This window comes from Lampetra planeri, chromosome 45, assembly GCF_965212315.1.
Source record: "Lampetra planeri chromosome 45, kcLamPlan1.2.h2, whole genome shotgun sequence".
Lineage (NCBI taxonomy): Eukaryota > Metazoa > Chordata > Hyperoartia > Petromyzontiformes > Petromyzontidae > Lampetra > Lampetra planeri.
Window position 1 is genome coordinate 5,741,247 of NC_136151.1, and position 20,653 is coordinate 5,761,899.

The window sequence follows — 20,653 nt, forward strand, 5'->3', positions numbered from 1 at the left end:
AAGCTTTCGTGACTGCAGGGATTCATCTTATTGGTTCTTTCGGTAAAGTCACGTAGAAGGGAAATAATAAAATAATAAAAATACATATATTTATTTAAATTTGCGCATTTTGATGTGACGTCACATTTCTGACCGCCCCCCCCCCCCCATAGTCACACATCGTCACAAATGTCTGACCCCCCCCCCCCCCTACGTGCGTGACGTCATTTATGGACGGCCTCATAGGTGCTCGCTGACAGCACTTGCCCCAACAGTCTGTTAAGGCTACACGGGGGATCTGTGTCTTTGTGTGTGTGACTCTGTGCGTTGTGCCCGTTTCTCTGCGCTGTTCACACTCCGTGCTCTCAGGAGGCACGATTCAGATCCAGAATCCTCACTGAGTTACCATCATCACTCCACACCCACAGTGCGGGGTAGAGCGGTTGACTAAACGAGTGGTGGATGGAGTACAGCAGCTGCATGGAGTCGGCGCGGTAAAACGACAGCAGCCCCGCCTCCCAGTGCAGGTGACACCCGACTCTCCGGGGAGGATCTCTTACTGGCACTGAGGTATCTACACCACCATGACGCACTGAACAGATGTTGTTATCTTTATATAAAACCCAGGATGAGTCATTCTGTCCCAGCCAGAACTCTTTGCCACTCCCTTTCCGTGCGATCGCCCCGTACGCGACTCCAACCACATAGCCCCCCGCCGCACCCCCCACGTCCACCTCCCAGTAGTGTTGACCCGACGAGAAGCTCTCGGAGCACAGGGCTTGTCGCCACCAATCAAAGCGGTGTGGGTGATCGGGGCGACCCTGGGAGACAGTGGTCCGCGTCACCATCCTGAGATCCGAGGAAATCTGGAGGTTGTTCTGGGCCGAGTTTGGGTCCAGAGTCGGTGAGCGTCCATCTGCAGTAACGATAATCACAGTACCCGTGTAACAACAGCACAACTATAACAATTGCCCTCGTGCACTAACACGCACGTCCATTACAATAGAGCAATTCATAATAGGCATCATTATACAACGTAGTAATGCGTAGCTATCGGTGTGATAAGATGTAACGGGCACTTTGTCAATCCACTGCTGGATGAGGGCCTCCCCCTGAGTGGGTCGTGAGGGAAATTTGAACATACTTCACCACGCAGGTCACCATGCGTTGGCGAAGGCAGGCAGCGCAGCTGGCGAGAGCACAGAAGTACAGTAGAGCGGTGCGTTTGTCTGCCCACCATCCACTGCCCCGCCACGTGGCCCTGCAGCCTGTAGCACCTGGTAGGCAGGGTGGTGGCTGCCCCACAACGTGGCCCCGCAGCCTGTAGCACCTGCTCGGCAGAGTGTTGGTGGCCGCCCGTGCGAGCCCTGCCCAGGCCCAGCCCCTGCGGGGCTTTGCGAGGTGCCAGGAGGTGGGGCGCTCTGTGCGCTGGGGCTGCACGATTTGTGGAGAATCTCTAATTGCGATTTTTCTGACAGATATTGCGATTTGATTTGTGATTAAAATGTTTTAAGTCAAGCTTAAGTTCAATATTCACTGTGTAATATATTTAAAACATGTGATGGAGCATTACCACATGATATCATCAAAATATGAACTGCTCTATATATTCTAATGAAAGGAGAGAACTTAAAAATAGAGCCCGACCAAAACAGAATTTCTGGTTTCGGCCGAAACCGAAACTAGACCGAAAGCCTAATAAAACCTAAAGTTGCCATTGATTCTGAGAGCTTCAGGCTGTAACACTGAACCCTAATAATCCTAAAGGTGTCTGTATCTCGCTGCCTCAAGCACTAATAATGAATCCTAAGAATATCAGGTAGACATGTGTGTGTCAAAGACTCATACGCAGAATAGCAACAGCATCCTCACTCAATCATACACACGTGCAGTGTTAATAGAGCTCATTTAATAGTAATTACACTCATCTGTGTGTGTGTAATATATTGTAATGTGTAGGTTTATTGATACATGTTCTAGAGCAATTTACCTTTTTGTCCGTTTAGTGATATACACGATCAACCAAGGTTAAGCCTTTGTCTGACTGTCTGATAAACCTTTGAATATGACTACAGAATCCTAAAAGTGCCTTGGAGTCTGAGAGCTTCAACTATTAACACTGAACCTTAAGGATGATCAAGGTGTTCGAGTTTGGATCTTGCAGCCTCAATTACAAATAATTAATCTGAAGAATATTAGCCTTAGTGTGTGTGTGCGCGTGTAATGAATTCATACATAAAGAATTTCAACAGCATCCTCACTCAATCATACCCACGTGTTGTGTTAATAGAGCTCATGTTATAGTGATTTACACACATCTGTTTGTGCGTGTGTGTTTGAGCTACATATGAATGTTTCTACATACACAGGAGAGCCAGGAGTCTCATCTCGACTCCTCCTGCTGAGATGACCTTTGTGAGCTCCTGCTGGCTGAATGTGGAAGCAGGGTCATCTTGAGTCTCCTGAGATACTGAGTTTCTGTACCCACAACACAGGGCACATAGAACAACACAATACACTCAGAACAATGGAGGACCAGGTCTCTCTACACATTGAACACAGGATACACAGAACAATGCGGGGCAAGGTCTCTCCACAATAACAATAGCAGACATTGGCCACTAAGTGGTGATGTCACCACGATGCCTATGCTAAGCTAGGTGCCCTTTGAGGCCACGTGAAGCATCAAAGACTCGCTTGCATAAGGGCTCAAGACAGACCTAGCAGGTGCCATGGGTGACTGACTGAGAGAACTGGCAGATAACCCCACCTGTGTCCTCTACTGTGCCGACTTGCTGTGTTTTAGCCACCGGTGTTCTACTCGTTGTTGTGAGTGCCGCTCTTCTGCCCTCCATTGTTGGATTGCCAAGTAGCGTCCTTCATGATCCTCCTGTACAGAAGCCGATCTTAACACCACTGGAACCAGACACCGTTAAGGCCACTCATCTCCATATTCTCCTGTACCACATTAGCCCATCTCTTCTCAATCCTGCGCCATGCCCGTTTGGGCATGCTGTGGCTGGGCATGCAACATACATGCCCCAGCCAAAGCAGCCTTGCCTTGAGGAGGAGTTCACCGATGGGACTGTGCCCAGATTTTTCAGAGATTTGTGAGTTCCTCACGTAATCCAGAATGGTTATACCCAGGATGGATCATTGTCAGAACAGCCTGAATGTTTCTAACTGGGGCAGGCGTTTCACCAAAGGGGTCCACGCGTCACAAGCATAGCAATTGGAGGGCATGACCGTGGCCGAGAAGACCCGACGCTTCGTATGGAGTGAAAGACCAGTTAGATTCCACACAGGGCTATGTAGCTGAAGAAAATATAAATGCCACTCGACTGATTATAAGTGCTACTTCTGCTGTCAAACTGGAGCTGATCATAAGCACACTGCCCAGGTATGAACACCTCTCAACTCTTTCCACAAATGCCACCACATCTACGCCTCTGAGGAAGCTAGTTGTAATTACTGGCAAAACGTCATATTCAGATTGTAAATATTGTCGCTTGGCTCTCAAACATACCAGTGTGCTGTACTAGTGACGAAGTGGCATGTTCTGTTTACGTGGCAACCCTTACTAGTTGGCTGTGTAGGGTGGCGGCAGGGTTTTAACGACACATTTATATATTTCCGCAATCTAACCCAAACAAAAACTCTACTATGGATGAATGGATGATATTGGGCACGAAAACCTACGTGTTAAACTTGAGGGAAAGTCTTGAGGCTTTCTGGGTTTTCAGAATGGCGATAACTTTGGCATTCCTTATTTTGTATTTTGCATGACCTGTGCATGACAGTGAAGAGATTTGCCAGCCATTGTTGTCAATATATTCCTAGATTATTTAGGAATGTAGGACAAAGCCCATCCATATCCTTGAGTCTTGTTGGACTTTGCAGTCCTGAAGGATGCTTCCACTTCAGCTGCAGTGTACGGCCTGGTTAGATCTGTTGCATGTGGTAGTTGACGCATGGAGATGGTGAGTTGTTTCCAGACAGATTATTTGATGAGCTCGTCGATTGGTGCCTTTGAGCAGGTCAGATTATAGGAAGGCACCGGATTTGCTGCGGTGTTTGGAGGTCTGTGCTGTCTGTTTTGAGGCACCTAGGTTTAGGAGCTTCCAGGCTTTGCAGCTGGAGTGAGTGAAGTCCACGTTTGCCGTGATGTCTTCCCATCGTTTTCTTTGTGCAAAGTTCAGGAACTCTGGCAGTGTGGTGCCCTTATCTTGGTCACCAGTTCTGATGAACTCCTTCAAGAATTGATCTGGTTTTGGTTGCCAACATGGCATATAGCTTTTCCGATGCCCTATAAGGATTTTTTTCCTCTCGCATATATCATAATTGTTTTCAATATATTGAAATTCCCAAGCTTTGGCATCAGGTTATAAATTCAGGTTCGGTTTATTGTTCATAGCCCGGGCTACAGTTGGCTTTCAAAAAGTTCCAACGCGGCCGTCGTGTTGAGGTTATGACTGGTATCAGTTGTCCACTGGTCATGATTGTTGGCCATTGTTGGCTCTTCTGAAAATTGCCAATAATTGTTCGTGAAACAATGAGTGGAGCTGTCGGTTATTGAGCTGACATGAACCATAATTCGGATTTTTTCTTTATCCATTGGGCTGAGTGAATCTTGACTCTCAAGCTTCATCATTACCTGAGTACCCCTCTTCTATATGGTGGCTGTTGAAGTCACCCCACATCTATAGCCAGGTGAGTGGTTGCTGGCAGAGGTGGTGATAGCCATTTCGTATTTCAGGGGCTGATTTACAATTATTACCGTCGCATTACCAATTGTGACGGTTCTTATCCATGTGCCATCACTTATGGCGAAGCACTTGAGAGCAAAGTCCTCGAGGCCTTGCCTGATGAAGGTCACGAAGAGGTCATGATGTGGGTGGTAGATGGCAGCAACAAGGGTGCTTCAATTTATTCTGATTTTTGTGTTTAGTGTGCTGTCCTTCCCACGCACCTACGATTAGCACGGTTGGTTACATACGGTGCGAAAGAAGATCAACATACATACACTTTCTGTAATTTGCCATCCGTGTGCTGGCATGAACGTTCATCTCCCGTGAGGTGATGACGTCAATTATATTTACCCAACTCCCACCCAGATTCTAACATAGTATAATGAGATTCCTAGTCTCACTGCATACACAGCACAGGATACACAGAATAGTCAATGTCCTGGTCTCTCTACAGTCTACACACAGCATGAGATACAGAGACTAATGAGGGTCCACGTCTCTCTGGTACTGACCGGAGTTCCTCGTACTTGGGATCCTGAAAGACACAATTGTGCAACTCATGTCAATAAAAAATATTCACTTCATCACCAACATCTTCTCCGCTTCTTCCACACACTCATCTCCTGTTGTCAGGATCAATTGACATCACGATACAGGATAACAATAGCTGGATATTAAATAGGGTGCCCTGCACTGGATAGGCATTTTGGGCGTCAATACAATTTCTTGTGGTTTAAAGACTTGGTTCAGCACGCACTATATTTTTAGCACGGTTGGTTGCAGACTGGTCCTTTCGAGTGTTTTGGAGCAGTGAGGGATGCAGATTCCAATTAAGTAATTTTCAGGTAATTTGAACATTTGTATATGTTTTTTTCAAGTATAACGCTTGCGCATAATCACATATACTTGTTAATTTTAAAAGTCTGCTTCACATACAGCACGTTTTCTATATGTTAATACACCTGCGGTGTTAATCAGGGTTGTCCCTGCAACCTCTGCCAAGAGTGATAAACATGCTATCACTGGGCCATATCACATGACTCTTCTAGCTCAGTAATAAGGTTTTGAATTATAAGGAAACACAACAACGTGTTATAGTTATATCAAATTAAGAATAATATTGTGGTGGCTGGCTAGCTCATAGGTCAGAGCGCCGAGCTCCTACTGCCGAGTTTATAAGTTTGAATCTAAGTTTTAGGCGCCCGTAATTATCAAGGAAGGCCTTCCAGGGTCTCAACCCCCTTTTTTAGTCCCGTATTGGGAAGTTTGGCCATTTCCACTGTAAGATGAGGAATTTGCACGTGGATGTAAATGAATTATAAAAGTAACCCCCAATATACGTGAGAGATTAGCAGTTAAGAGTGTGAACAGGTAGATTCACAAACCAACTTTCTTTACTGTAACCCCCGAGTAACTTTGCAGATCGCTGGGTTTTGGAGTTTCATACGTCTGCTTAATCAACCAATCCTTACTTCCATGATTTGAGGATCTGCTAAAGCAAGGGAATATCTTCTATCTGGGTAGTTTATTTTCTTCTGACATTGATAAGTTATGGAAGCAGAGACGTCTCGTCACCTGCAGGAAGGTGAGTGGGTCCTTCACTGCGAGGGCCGCTAGCAGCTCGTTGATCTCCTGCTCCAGGCCGCGTTCTCTGTTCTCATAGAGAGCGATGTTCGCCTGGATGCGGGACAGCACGGAGCGGCCCTCCTCGTCCACGTGCTCCAGCGCCTCCCTCTCCTCCTCATTCAGCTGCTGCCTCTTCCGCTCAAACTCTTGGCTGATCCGCGCTTTCATTCCACGCAGAGACTCCTACGCAGAAGGGGATGATCATGAGTTGTTGAATCACTCACATGCTACTGTATGTGTCTGGCTGTACCTATATGTGTCTGTGTGTCTATCTGTAATTCCACGTTTCTGTGTCTCGATATCTAAATGTCTCTCTGTGTGTCATGAACATAATGCACTAGTTTGTTCACCAGGTTGTTGTATTTTGTATTTGGTAAACTGCGTGTGGTGGAGTATAGCTGCGCAGGCTCGTGAAGGACACTACTAGGCAGTTGAAAGCAGTCATCCTCCAGCAACAAAGGAGGGCAGTGGAGCGACGCTCACAAGTGGAGCGCCGGGCAGCAAAAATACAGCAAGTTGGCACAGTAGTGGCTACAGATGGTGCATCTACTAGTCATCTCAGCCAACCCATGGCACCTGGGTGTGTCCCAAGACCTCTTGTCAGCGAGCCTTCGACACTTCACGTGGCCTCAAAGTGCACCTGGCCTGGCACAGGTGCCGCGGTGACATCATCGTCACTTATTGGCGAATGGCGGGCATTGGTATAGCTGACTCGTCAGATGCGTGTATTGGCCAGTTCTGGCTATATGTTCAATAATATGTGAATGCATTTAGAGTAGGCTAGGTATAACTATCTATGGAACATGTTTGCCAGTATAAAAATAATAAAAAAATAACAATTTTGACCCTTTCTGTCAATAAAATAGTTACTAATACTATGTTAGATATTTCTCTGGTCTAACACTGGTGAGACAAAACCATAAAAGAAGGTTGTATCTGGTGTAGGACAATCAGTTTCAGAGACAACTCCATATATTATAATATCACAGCATCTTTGTTTGCATATTTTGCCACAAGTATGTGTGGTTAATGCAAATTTGATACCTTGTAAAAGGTATCCAATTGTTTTACTTCTAGAAATGGTAAAACCTGTTTTTTATTTTTCATCATTTTAGTTATAACTGGTCGAAGATGATGGAGATCCTGGAGGGTGGCCACTGGCCGTGGCACATTGGGTTTATACGGAAAGCTTTCATGCAATGAGGCAGGACAACTGCTTCTCTAGCCATTTTCTCAACACCTCTCCTGCAACCGTTGACATGGCACCAGCAAGCAGTGAGAGCGAGCATAGTGGGACTTTTGAGGAGCAAGTGGGACTTCCATCCCTGGCTGTAAATCTGTCAAATGTTCTCGTAATCTAGTTGGCGCAATCAGACGGTGATCGTTGACAGTGGGCGTTTCCTTAATCTAATTTCTGATAAGGATTTGCCGGTTGGGGGACAGCGAAGCTCTTGGAGGTGGTGGTCACGGGCTGAGTGGCGACTTGCAGGAACTAATGGAAGGGGTTTGAACATCTGTGAAAACTACGGACATCTGTGAAAACTATTGACATTTGTGAAAACTACTGAACATCTGTGAAAACTACTGCAAATCCGTGAACACTACTGACATCCGTGAAAACTACTGACATCTGTGAAAACTACCGACATCTGAAAACTACTGACATCTGTGAAAACTACTGAACAGCTGTATAAACTACTGACATCTGTGTATACTACTGACAGCTGTGCAAACTTTTGACATCTGTGAAAACTACTGATATCTGTGAAAAGGAGCTGTACAGCTCATCTGATTTCTCCACTATAAATACGTATTCTCACAATCAATCAATCTTTATTTTACGTGCCAATGTCACCCTCAATAAAGTAGGCATCAGTGCACATTACAGCAGAACAGGAATGGTGCAGGGGGCATGGAGCAACAGGTATGAAAAAAGAGACCTGTCACGACCTCAGGAGCTAACACCAATTGAACGAACTGCAAGGTGGTCCAGATGTCTCGTGACCCCCAATTAATGTATCCCTAACATTTCCTTTCCTTTGCATATTCATTTATGTTTTAAATAGACCTTTAAAAAAATATTAAGTCTCACAGAATAAAATGTGGATCACATGACATCTGGACCACCCTGTAGATAGCAACCGCGCCACTGTTTGGAAACAGTTTGATATCTTCATATCGGTGGTGGCTATGCACGTGGCCCGTAATCAAGCACCATTGAGACAAGTGTTGTATGAATGTATGGATGTAGAACTTATAGTAGTAGGTTTTTACCCTTTTAAACTGGTACAAAACTGACACCTTTATTCAAGGCATCATATTTGCAATAACCACAACACAAGTAATCAAAAAAGCAAACAAAAAGAAGCAACTCTGATAATGATAATAATATGCACTGTCCTTGAAGTTGATTGGTCCACACCCGAGACGGCTTTCTTTAGAGCCTAGTCCCCATTGGTGTTGGACCTAATGACACCAGAAGGCGTACAACTCAAACACAGTGCAATATCAGAGTATTGAGAGCTCGGGGTAAGCATTTACTCTATGAGATCTCTTTTACCAGTGGCAAAATATAGTAGTAGGTTTTTACCCTTTTAAACTGGTACAAAACTGACACCTTTATTCAAGGCATCATGTTTGCAATAACCACAACACAAGTAGTCAAAAAAGCAAACAAAAAGAAGCAACTCTGATAATGATAATAGGGTAAAAACCTACTACTATATTTTGCCACTGGTAAAAGAGATCTCATAGAGTAAATGCTTACCCTGCCTTCTGGTGTCATCTGGTCCAACACCAATGGGGACTAGGCTCTAAAGAAAGCCGTCTCGGGTGTGGACCAATCAACTTCAAGGACAGTGCATATTATTATCATTATCAGAGTTGCTTCTTTTTGTTTGCTTTTTTGACTACTTGTGTTGTGGTTATTGCAAACATGATGCCTTGAATAAAGGTGTCAGTTTTGTATCAGTTTAAAAGGGTAAAACCTACTGCTATATTTTGCCACTGGTAAAAGAGATCTCATAGAGTAGATGTAGAACTTATTTCACACCATACATAGCCAACCACGCTAATCGGAGGAGCGGAGGAAGGACAACGAACTAAACACAAAAAGCAATTTTAAAGAATGAGCTTTCAATCTAGATCAGTGGTTCTTAACCTTTATTTAAGCCTTGCACCCCTTTGATTCTCAATCGTAATTAAAAAAATGTATATTTAACAAAGTAGTTGTACTTACATGAACGTGCTTAATTTGTTTGTTTGTTCTTTTCTATGTCCGCTTGCCGTGATGAGGATCACGGCGGCTGCATGTTGAGTAGGGTGCTCCAGACCTCCAATTCCCTGGTTACAGACTCCAGCACTACTACACTATTCACTACACTATACACTACTGCACTGTATTCTACAACATTTTACACTACACTACTAGACACAGACAATGTCCCTCCAGCGCTCCCATTCCCTGGTGACAGACTCCAGCACTACTACACTATTCACTACACTATACACTACTGCACTGTATTCTACAACATTTTACACTACACTACTAGACACAGACAATGTCCCTCCAGCGTGTCCTGAGCTGGCCCGGGTCATTGCCGAGTGGGACATTCCCAGTAGAATCCCTGCAGTCACGAAAGCTTTAAATCGAAATTTAACCGCCTCTACGGGGAGGGATTCCACATAACTTTGAGATCATTAAACAAACTCCGGGATAAGAAGGGTCAGCTAATCAAGTCTCTCACTTTTCTGAAGAGATGCCGCGACTCTAAGGTAATACCAATCGCATTTACACTAACCTCTGCTGCTGTAACATTTTCTAATGCGAAACGAATTTTGTCTAGAACTAGCTTAGCTCTTATCTCAGAGAAAATCAGACTTACGCGCACGGAACTAGATCAGTTAGACAAGACACTCTACAAATCACACTTATCATTGACTGCAACAATGTCCACATCGGATTGGGAACATGTAGACAATATGACTGCCTCTTCAGCTGCCACTGTCGACCAAATGTAAGGACAACTTGATTTCCAAATTCAACCTCCTCTCCAACAAGAGACCGGACCCACACACCGAAAAGCTTTACGTTAACAAAGTCGTAATTAATCGCAGTAACAGTTCTATTTCTGATGGTCTGAAATCCGTTTTAGCTAAAGGGCTAAACTTTGCAGTCACACCTAGACACATACCAGTTAATGATATCATTGCCCAATTAGATGTGGCTCTCAAGGGTCTGGGTAACATCGCTGCAGACATAGCAAGATCTGAAATCGCTGCAACCCTCAAAAACGCTAAGATGCCAGCTAGCAACATCAGCAAAGATGAGCGTTTTGAATGAGCTCAATAAAAAAAAAAGGGATGACATTGTCATCCTTTCAGCCGACAAAGGCAATGCCACTGTCATCATGGACAAAATAGAATACAACAACAAAATTCAAGAACTACTCAATGATGGCAGCTATACAAAAATAAAAAGAGACCCCACCAACAGCCTCGTCATTAAAACCAACAAAATAATTTCTGATTCAACCGCATTAATTGATCAAACCAAACAGTTCTCGTTGAAACCTTCTGCAGCCAGGCCACCAAGATATATGGCTTGCCAAAGATACATAAAGAAGATACACCCCTTCGTCCCATTGTCTCTACTATCAACTCCCCCACCTACAAACTGGCACGTTTTTTGTCTGAAATCCTGCAGCCTTTCACTGGAAAAACCACCTCTGCAGTACTAAACTCTACTCACCTGGTATCGACAATCAAGGGCATATCCCTGTCCCCAGACGACCTGCTTGTCAGTTTTGATGTGGTTTCCTTTTTCACCAAAGTTCCTGTACCTGACACCATCGCAATCATTGAAGACTTGGTTCATCAAGGACTGAATACTGAGGTACCCCCCCCCCCTGGTGAGACACTGCTTAACCAATACATACTTCACGTGGAATGGAACTTTCTACAAACAAACTGAGGGCACCGCAATGGGCTCCCCCCTATCTCAGACGCTGTCTTTCCGACAGCCCTGTTTTTCACATGAGGACGGTTGCTTGCGTTGTGGCCGAAACGTCGTGAGAATTGTATTTTATTATGTTTTATTTTTATTATTTTATTATTTCTCTCCTACGTGACCTTACCGAAAGAACCAAGAAGATGAATCCCTGCAGTCACGAAAGCTTTAAATCGAAAAATTCTCAGTAGAGTTCCGAGTCAGTCTATTTGGGGGCACCCTTACCAGGTACCCAAACCACCCCAACAGGCTCCTCTCAATCCAGAGGAGCAGCGGCTCGACTCTGAGGCTCTCCCGGATTATCAAGCCCAACACCCGATCACAGAGAGTGAGCCCGGCAACCCTGCAGAGAAACTTACTTTCAGCCCCTTGTGCTGCGATCTCATCCTTTCAGTCATTACCCAAAGCTCATGACCATAAGTGAAGGTGGGAACGTAGATCGACCTGTAAACCGCGAGGTTTGTTTGAGAACTCAGCTCCTGCTTCACTACCATGGAATGGTATGGCGCTTGCAACACTGCGTATGCCACACTGATCCGCTGGCCGATCTTCCGCTCCCACTTACCATGACTCGCGAAACAAATGTTGAGGTACTTAAACTTCTCCACTAAGGACATCTGTTCCCCCCTCACCTGGAGAGAACAAATCCATCATCTCCCGGGAGTGAACCGTAATTTCAGATGTGGCAGTGCTGATCTTCATCCCAGCAGATTCACACTCGGCATCAAACCATTCAAGTGCATGCTGGAGATCACAGACTGACAAGGCAAATAGGACAATATCATCTGCAAAATGCAACGACACCACCTCCATTCCCCCGTACTGTATACTCTCTATACCTCGACTGCGCCTTGATATCCTGTCCATGAAAATCACAAACAGGAGTGGAGACAAGATGTACCCTTGGCAAAGTCCAACACCCAAAGTGAACGACTTTGATATAACACCGAGGATACGGAGAGAGCTCTTACTCCAGGAATAGAGGGACCAGAGAGCACACAAAAGCAGCACGGGTACATCATATTTCTGCAGCACCTCCCACAAGACATTGTGGAGAACATGGTTATATACATCTGTGAGAGGAAAACGATCTGGTCCATTGTTTCACGACCATGACGGAATCCATATTGTTCCTCCTGAATCTGAGGCTCGACCACCTGGATGGAGCCTTATTTAGAGCACTCAGGCAAAAGTTTTACTTGTCAAATTGAAGAGTGTAATTCCTCTGTAGTTGGAGCACACCCTCTTGTCTCCTTTTAAAAAATGTGAACCACCACCCCCGTCTGCCAATCCAGAGGTACTGTCCCCGTCGCCTTCCATGCAACATTGAAGAGGCGTGTTAACCATGACACTCTTACGCTGTCGAGTGCTTTCAGCAACTCTGGGCGAATCTTGTCCACTCCAGCAGCTTTTCTGCTACGAAGGCCCTCGACCACCGAAGCGACTTCGACGACCATGATGGATCCGACCCCCCCCCCAGCTGTGTCCATGGCTGCCTCCGGAAATGAGAGGATGTCCACTGGGTTGAGGAGCTCCTCTACGTGTTCCTTCCACCTCTCGACTATCTCCTTAGCTGAGGTCAATGTGACGCCTCCCTTACTGAAAACAGCCTGGGCCACGTCCCGTCGACCTCTTCTAAGGTGTTGGATTGGTTTGCCAGAATATTTTTCAGGCTGCTCGTTAGTCCCTCTCCATAGCCTCTCTAAACTCCCATGCCCGGGCTTTTGCTTCAGCGACTGCAACAGCTGCTGCCCTCTTGGCAAGCCGGTACCTCTCATTAGAGCCGGGAAACCTTTTTCTGAGCATAGCTCAGAAAGCCTCCTTCTTCAACATTAAATATTCCCTCACCACTGGTTTCCACCAGTGGATCCAAGGGTTCCCACCAGGACAGGCATTAACTGCATTCAGGCTACAGCTTTTTGCAGCTGCATCCACAATCGAGGTCCTGAACATCGTCCACTTTGACTCAATTTCCACCAGCTCCCCTGGGATGCAGGAGAAGTTTCCCGGAGATGGAAGTTGAAATCTTTCTGCACTGGATCTTCTGCCAGACGTTCCCAGAAAACCCGCACTATTCATTTGGGCCTTCCATGTCGTTGCCCCACGTCTGAGATCCAAATTACTACCAGGTGGTGATCAGTTGACACATCTGCTCATCTCTTCATCCGAGTGTCCAGAACATATGGCCTTAGATCCGATGATACAACTATGAAGTCACTCATTGACCTTCGGCCCAAGGTTCTCTGGTACCAAGTACACTTATGAGCATCCTTGTGTTCAAACATGGTTTTTGTTATTGAAATTCGATGATTAGCACAGAATTCCAATAACATCTCACAGTTGGATTCAGATCAGGAAGGGGCATTCATCCCAATCATGCCTTTGCAGGTATTTTGATCGTTTCCCAAGTAACCATTAAAGTCACCCAGTAAGACTATGGAGTTGGTAGGCAGTACTGTCGAGCACTGCACCCACCGTCTCCAAGACAGCCAAATACTCTGAACTCCTATTTGATGCATAAGCACAGACCCGAAGTCTCATTGAGGCGAACCTCTCCTCCACTGGGACAAACTCCAACTGAAGAGCACCTAGCCAGGGGCTTGTGAGTATCTCCACACTCACCAGGGGTTACTCCAGAATAGGAAAGACACCACCCCCGATCAAGTAGTTTGGTTCCAATGTCAATGCTGTGTGTGGAGGTAAGACCGACTCTCTCTCGTCGGTACCTTTCCACCTCCTCCACCAGCTCTGGCTCCTTCTCCCCGAGTGATGTGACATGCCATGTCCCAAAATTGGGAGTGTCCATTGCCAAGGTCCAGTTCGTTTGAGACCAACCCTCTCCCCGCCATGCTGACATCTCACCCACCCCTCATCCTTCATCCTGTGAATGCTGGGCCCACAGGATGGCGCCATGTAGCCAATCGGGCTGGACCCAACCGGGTTACGTGGGTCACCTAGCCACCAGGCGCTTGCCAGCGAACACCACCCTCGGGATTGGTTCCAGGGGGTGTCCGAGTATCCCTTGCCTGGGCGAGGTTCTTTGATTTTGGTATTTTTTAACCATTTGTGTTTCGATTATTTACCTTCTAAAAAAATCTGGCATGTCCCACACCCCAACGAAGGGCAGTTCGCACCTCCAGGGAGTGTGTGCTCCCCAGGTTAAGAACCACTCATCTAGATGATTTAAAAGCACTTGGCTCCAGTGCCTTCCTAATAGCAGAAGGAAGAGCGTTCCAGTCGGCCGCAAAATTACGTGCAACTGTTTAACATCTAAGTTTTCGCGACCAATATAATTCAGAATATAGTTTTTCGGATTAGATCACGTAAATATAAATGTGTCACTTAACCTGCTACCACCCGACACAGCCAATTAGTAAGGTCTGTCATGTAAACAGAACAGTAATTACAACTAGCTTAATCCAGCGACAATCAGACTTGTGGAGAAATCCTTTATCCACTTCTGACACTAATTGTAGTGGATTCAAGATGAAGGAGAGATGTTTGTTGGAGGCAACACGTTTATTGTAACACTAAGGGAACATAACACAACGGGGTAATGGCCCCTTCCACCCGATACTCTCGGGAGGTATCTCCTCCGCACTAATGTGCCCTTACTCTGGTTATAGCACTAACCCTACAACCGTTAAGCTCTGAACCCAGCCCTAGCCAGGGTTTCGGGTTCTCGTCTCTTCAGGTCTTCAGGGTGGCTCTTCAGGTCTTCAGGTGGACAATGACTGCCGGACCCGTTCAGGGGTCACACCTTCTGGAACTCTCTAGAGGGGCCTGGAGTATGACAACATCCCCCCACACCTCTGGTCACAGTCCTCTGTGGGGCTACGTTGGCCCAACGGCCTGACTCATCCCATATAGCCTATCTTCCACCCCCTGTTGACACATGTCCGCTACTACATGTAAGGATCAATGGCGATTGCACATAACGCCCAACAATGCCACTACACTTAAAATAAGTTTAACTCGTAAAAACAAAGTTTTTCACTATAAATCCTTTATATGCGTGGCAGCGAACTTAATATAAAGGATTTAAAAATATATTCGCCTGTGGAGGACGCGGGGATCGATCCCGCAACCTTTGGCATGGGAAGCAAGGGCGCTACCAACTGCACTACTCCGCCACGGCCTGTGGAGGGGTTACGCTCTGGGCTCTTATACTGTGACGTTCAGCCAAAGCCATGAATGAGTTCTATTTGAATATATGTAAAATACATTTTTTTTGCCTAAAAAGTGTAACATTTTGGGAATTTTTTTTCACGAACATTAATTGTCTCGCACAACGAGTCGGTGTGGAAAATGTCAGCTCGATTGGATCACGGGAAGTGGGTTGAAAAACGACTGAAAGATTTGCACGGTCGTAAGCAAGCAAGCAAGCACGCAAGCAAGCAAGCACGCAAGCAAGCAAGCAAGCACGCAAGCAAGCAAGCACGCAAGCAAGCAAGCACGCAAGCAAGCAAGCACGCAAGCAAGCAAGCAAGCGAACTTAATATAAAGGATTTAAAAAGGAATAGATGTGATGACTTCACTTGTGAGCCCTTCTTGTGCGAAGGGGGGGGGGGGGTGTTGTATATGTCGTGTCTTGAAAAATTAATAAAAATAATAAAAATTAAATGAAGATTGGAAAAATGCAATTATCAAAAATTATGCTAATTGTGTGCATAAATTATACTAATCAGGGAGGTAATCGTATTAAATTATGCAAATGTATGTGATTACTAATGTATGCAGTTATTATAATTAGGCTTAGCTTCGTTGTCTAGGGTCGTATTATCAATCAGGATAATACAATGAGTTGTTTGAAGTTATCCAAGTGTGATGTAATTATGCTAAATTAAGCTCGGCTTCGTTGTCTAGGGTTGTATTATCAATCGGGATAATACAATTATTCTCGCTTTAACATTTACTGATTATGTATTAATGTTTTTAAGTCAGGTCTCCAAATTCAAATCTCACCGCAGGATACAGTTCTTATAATTAAGATTATTATGCATGAACTCAGGAAGGAACCACTCATACACTTCTGTGTTAAGCAATTTAAATTTCTAAACAAAAACAGAACACTCTAATATGCGAACTCTTATGCTTGGAATTATCAGCACAATACCACTGGGGAAGTTCCCCTCATTGATCCGTACATTTAACCATCAATTATTATGTTGTTAAACTGGGCAACCGAACAATTGATTAATTTCACCGAGTAACGCGAGCATATACGGCGATAGGGAAAAGTCCTTAAACAGGCATGCGACGATATTCATACGAAAGGCAATAAGAAGAAAAGTATTATATCCCGAAGGCAACAGTATACGTCAATAGATGCATCGGCAAGATTATATAATTAACGAAAATGTCTTGGAACAATGGTGTGCAGCAGTGTATGTCTGCTTAGATAAGATGCTTATCTTTTGGCTAAGGCTTCAATTAATTCGTGGGCAAGATTATGTGATCAAAAGAAAGGTTTAACACAATATTCTCCCTGTGAGCGTGTAGATTTGTAACGAAGGTTTCAAACGTTTAGTTTACATCGATTAATCTATTGGTAATTTTGATGCGATTTAAAAGAAAAATAACGACAAATGTACTTATATTAAAAATGATTTGGACCTCGGCCGCACGTCGCTTTTGTCGCACCATATTGACACCGGTGCGACACCTCCCATCTGTATGCACCCTCATCGCATGAGCCCAGCGGAAAGGGAACACGTGCGTGGAGCAGTAGACGAATTGCTGGCGGCGGATATTATTTCGCCGTCCAACAGCCCTTGGGGCGTGCCCGTCGTTCTGGTTAAGAAAGAAGATGGTGGTACAAGATTTTGCGTTGATTTCCGCCGGTTGAACAAAATTTCGGTGGCGGACGCGTACCCTTTACCGAGGATGGATGACTCATTGGATGCTTTATCGGGTGCTAAATTCTTTTCCACCCTCGATCTGTCCTCGGGCTTTTGGCAGCTTCCCCTCGATGACGAGTCAAAAGCCAAAACGGCATTCTGCACGCCGCAAGGTCTCTTTGAATTCAATCGGTTGCCTATGGGCTTGAATGCGGCTCCGGCGACGTTTCAACGGCTCATGGAATTGGTGTTGGCTGGACTACAGTGGGAAACGTGCCTCATATATTTGGACGATATGATTGTTTTCAGCCGCACGTTCGAGGAACACCTCCAACGCCTAGAGACGGTTTTCCAAAGAATGCGGGCGGCTCACCTGAAGTTTAAGCCTAGAAAATGTCACCTTTTGCAACACTCCGTCCGTTACTTGGGTCATATTGTCAGCTCGGACGGCGTGTCCACTGACCCTCTGAAAACCAAATGTGTTCGAGAGTGGCCCACACCCACTTCCGTGGGTGATGTTCGGCGGTTTATTGGATTCGCTTCCTATTATCGCCGCTTCGTTAAGAACTTTGCGACATTGGCGAAACCATTACACGTTCTAACGGGCAAAAATCAAAGGTTTAATTGGGGAGCGGAGGAAGAAAGTTATTTTCGATCACTTCGGGATCACCTCGCCACGGCGCCTACGCTCGATTACCCAGATTTCTCACAGCCGTTCATCCTTGATACGGATGCTAGTGATATCGGCATTGGGGCCGTTTTGTCGCAACGTAAGGACGGGGTTGAGCGAGTGGTGGCGTACGGCAGCAGGGTTCTGTCCCCTGCGGAAACGCGATACTGCGTGACAAGGTGGGAACTTTTGGCGATTGTGCATTTTGTTCGATTGTACCGGCCGTACCTGTATGGAAGGAAATTCCTCGTTCGCACTGATCATGCGGCTTTGCAATACTCCTTGAAATTGGACCAGCCATCAGGCCAATTGGCTCGGTGGTTGGAATCGTTACAGGAATTTTCCTTCCATATTACGTATCATAAGGGAGCCCATCACGCGAACGCTGATGCGCTCTCAAGGCGTTCTAACCCTAACCCGTTCCTCCGTGCACTTGCCTGATGGGCAAACGGATGGTATGGTGGAACGATTCAACCGTACCCTCTCGGCTATGCTTTGTCACACGGTGAGTGAAAAGCAAACCGATTGGGACTTGCACATACCAGGCGTCGTAGTGGCATACCGCATGGTTCCACACGCATCCACGGGATACTCACCATTTTTTTTGATGTATGGCTGTGAGAACGTCCCACCCATCGATGTGCAACTGGGTAAGCCGAGTAAACAACCGTCCCGTTCCTTGCCTGATCACGTGTGGGACTCGCTTGAACGAGTTACGGAGGCGCGAGAGGCTGCCAGGTGTGCGACGGCCCGTGCCCAGGCAAGGAACGAACGGTATGCGCGTTGATCGCGTACTCGCATGCCTTGGTCAGTGGGAGACCTGGCATGGCTCCACTGCCCCCAGGTGCCGGTGGGCACATCCCCTAAACTGCACAGGCCGTGGCGGGGGCCCGTAACGCTGGTGGATATTCGGAACTCACAGACTATCCGCGTTCAGTACGGAAAACGTCGATGGTACGTTCATTCCTCGCGACTTAAACCCTATGTTGATACGCGTGTCGGTCCCTCATCCCCACTAGCTGACCTGCCGGGTTCTGCTGGGCCGATTACGCCGATCGCCACGCCCGTTGATCCCAAGGGGGACTGTGTTGTGCCTCCAACAGATGAACAGGTTCTGAGGGCTGAGGAAGCCCCCGCTGCCCCCTCTCCAACGGGGCCTGCCCTGGACATGATCGAGAACCAACAACCTTTTGATTCAAGCCTACCACCTCCTGTCGATCTGGCGGCAAAGCGACCATGCGCTGGAAGCGGAGAGGGTCCCGTGTCGCGTACGCGATCGAAATCTCTCCCGTTTCGTTAACGTTTGATCGTCTAGCTGTCTCTTCCCTGTCGTTACCGCGCTGCAGGGGCGCCCTAATGTATGTCGGGTTTTTTTTTTCATGGGTGACTGTTTTTAAGTGTTGTTCGGTGCGGGGACGCCGTTTCACCCTCTATTGTTAAATGCACCTTGGTGCCCTAATCAGATGTTTTACGGAATTGGTTGATCACCCTTTTCCCAGCCGAGACGGCTGATTTTTTTCACCGCGGGGGGGGGGGGGGGGGGGGGGGGGGTGATGTAATAACAGCCATAGAGGGTTCACGTGGGGATTGGCTTGCCGGTCCCGCTTTGTAGCCAATCAGGGGTGAGCCAGGGAGCATGGCCTCGGCGTGATCACGGCATGTTAGCAGGGGTGATTGGCCTGGCCAATCGGGGCCTCAGCTAATGGGAAGCCGGATCAGAGGCGTGGTCCCGGGATTGACAGGGAACCATCGGGAACAGTCAACGCTGTCTATGGAAGATTGGCTGGGGGGTACCACGTGACGAAGGGATTAAGAGAGAGAGAGAGGTCGGGAGCAGACTTGGGAACGAGAAGAGCAGGAGTCACGCGCATACGGGGCTCTGGGTGCCACGTGCATGGTGGGGACTTAGCGGGGAGTCTGCCCGCTTTCCGTTGTCTGTCAGCAACGGGGAGTGTGTGAAGTGTAACTGTGGAAGTTGAAAATAAAAAGGACTGATTCCGGAAGCCGTCTCAAGAAGGTTTATTACATTAGTGTTAAAATATGGTGCTGTATTTTTAGGATAGTGTGTTTATAATATATTTTTATGTAGATATCCACATTTATTTAATATTTTTCTTCTGCAGGGCGTGATCTAACAATGGCTACAACATCCGGAATAAATAAATGCAGTAATGACCCAGATATCTTCTGCTACATCTGTGGCAGCTTCACTTTGCAGAATCAAAGGCGCAACATCAATACCTTTAAGTTTCGATTTAAAGCTTTCGTGACTGCAGGGATTCATCTTCTTGGTTCTTTCAGTAAAGTCACGTAGAAGGGAAATAATAAAATAATAAAAATAAAACATAATAAAATACAATTCTCACGACGTTTCGGCCACAACGCAAGCAACCGTCCTCAGGTGAAGAACAGGTCTGTCGGAAAGACAGCGTCTGAATGAGCACCACCAAGCTTGGCAGCGTATATTTAAGCTGGGTTAGAGGGGGAAGGGTGCATTGACAAAGGAATTTGCATATCAAGAGGAATTTAGCATATTTATGGAAAATGAAGATATGGGATTAGTCACTACTTGTGGAATGCGTAGGAGGTGGGGGGGGGTCTCAAAGTCATATTATGCCCGTGCATTATGTAGGATTAGCAGCATCAAAGGGAGGGAGTAGGGTGAGCAGTAATTAAGGGAAGGAATTTTAATAGTAAGGAGCTGCAGCAGCTAAACCACCACGTAAAAAACTAAAATATAAACTACATCATTATCATCAATATACTAATACGCTGATTTACT

The 20,653-nt window shown here is 46.1% G+C and overlaps 1 protein-coding gene across 1 annotated transcript in view; it reads right to left on the reverse strand.

Annotated features, from left to right (window-relative positions):
• Positions 1-344: 344 nt before the first annotated feature.
• The window catches only part of LOC144733076 (zinc-binding protein A33-like), a 30,701-nt gene continuing 10,392 nt past the window's right edge, over positions 345-20,653 (reverse strand). Inside the window, exons 4-7 of the mRNA XM_078614815.1 lie at positions 6,303-6,536; positions 5,240-5,262; positions 2,345-2,457; positions 345-895 (exon numbers count right to left, since the gene is read on the reverse strand). Coding sequence (XP_078470941.1) covers positions 345-895; positions 2,345-2,457; positions 5,240-5,262; positions 6,303-6,536 — 921 coding nt within the window. The remainder of the gene's footprint in view (positions 896-2,344; positions 2,458-5,239; positions 5,263-6,302; positions 6,537-20,653) is intronic.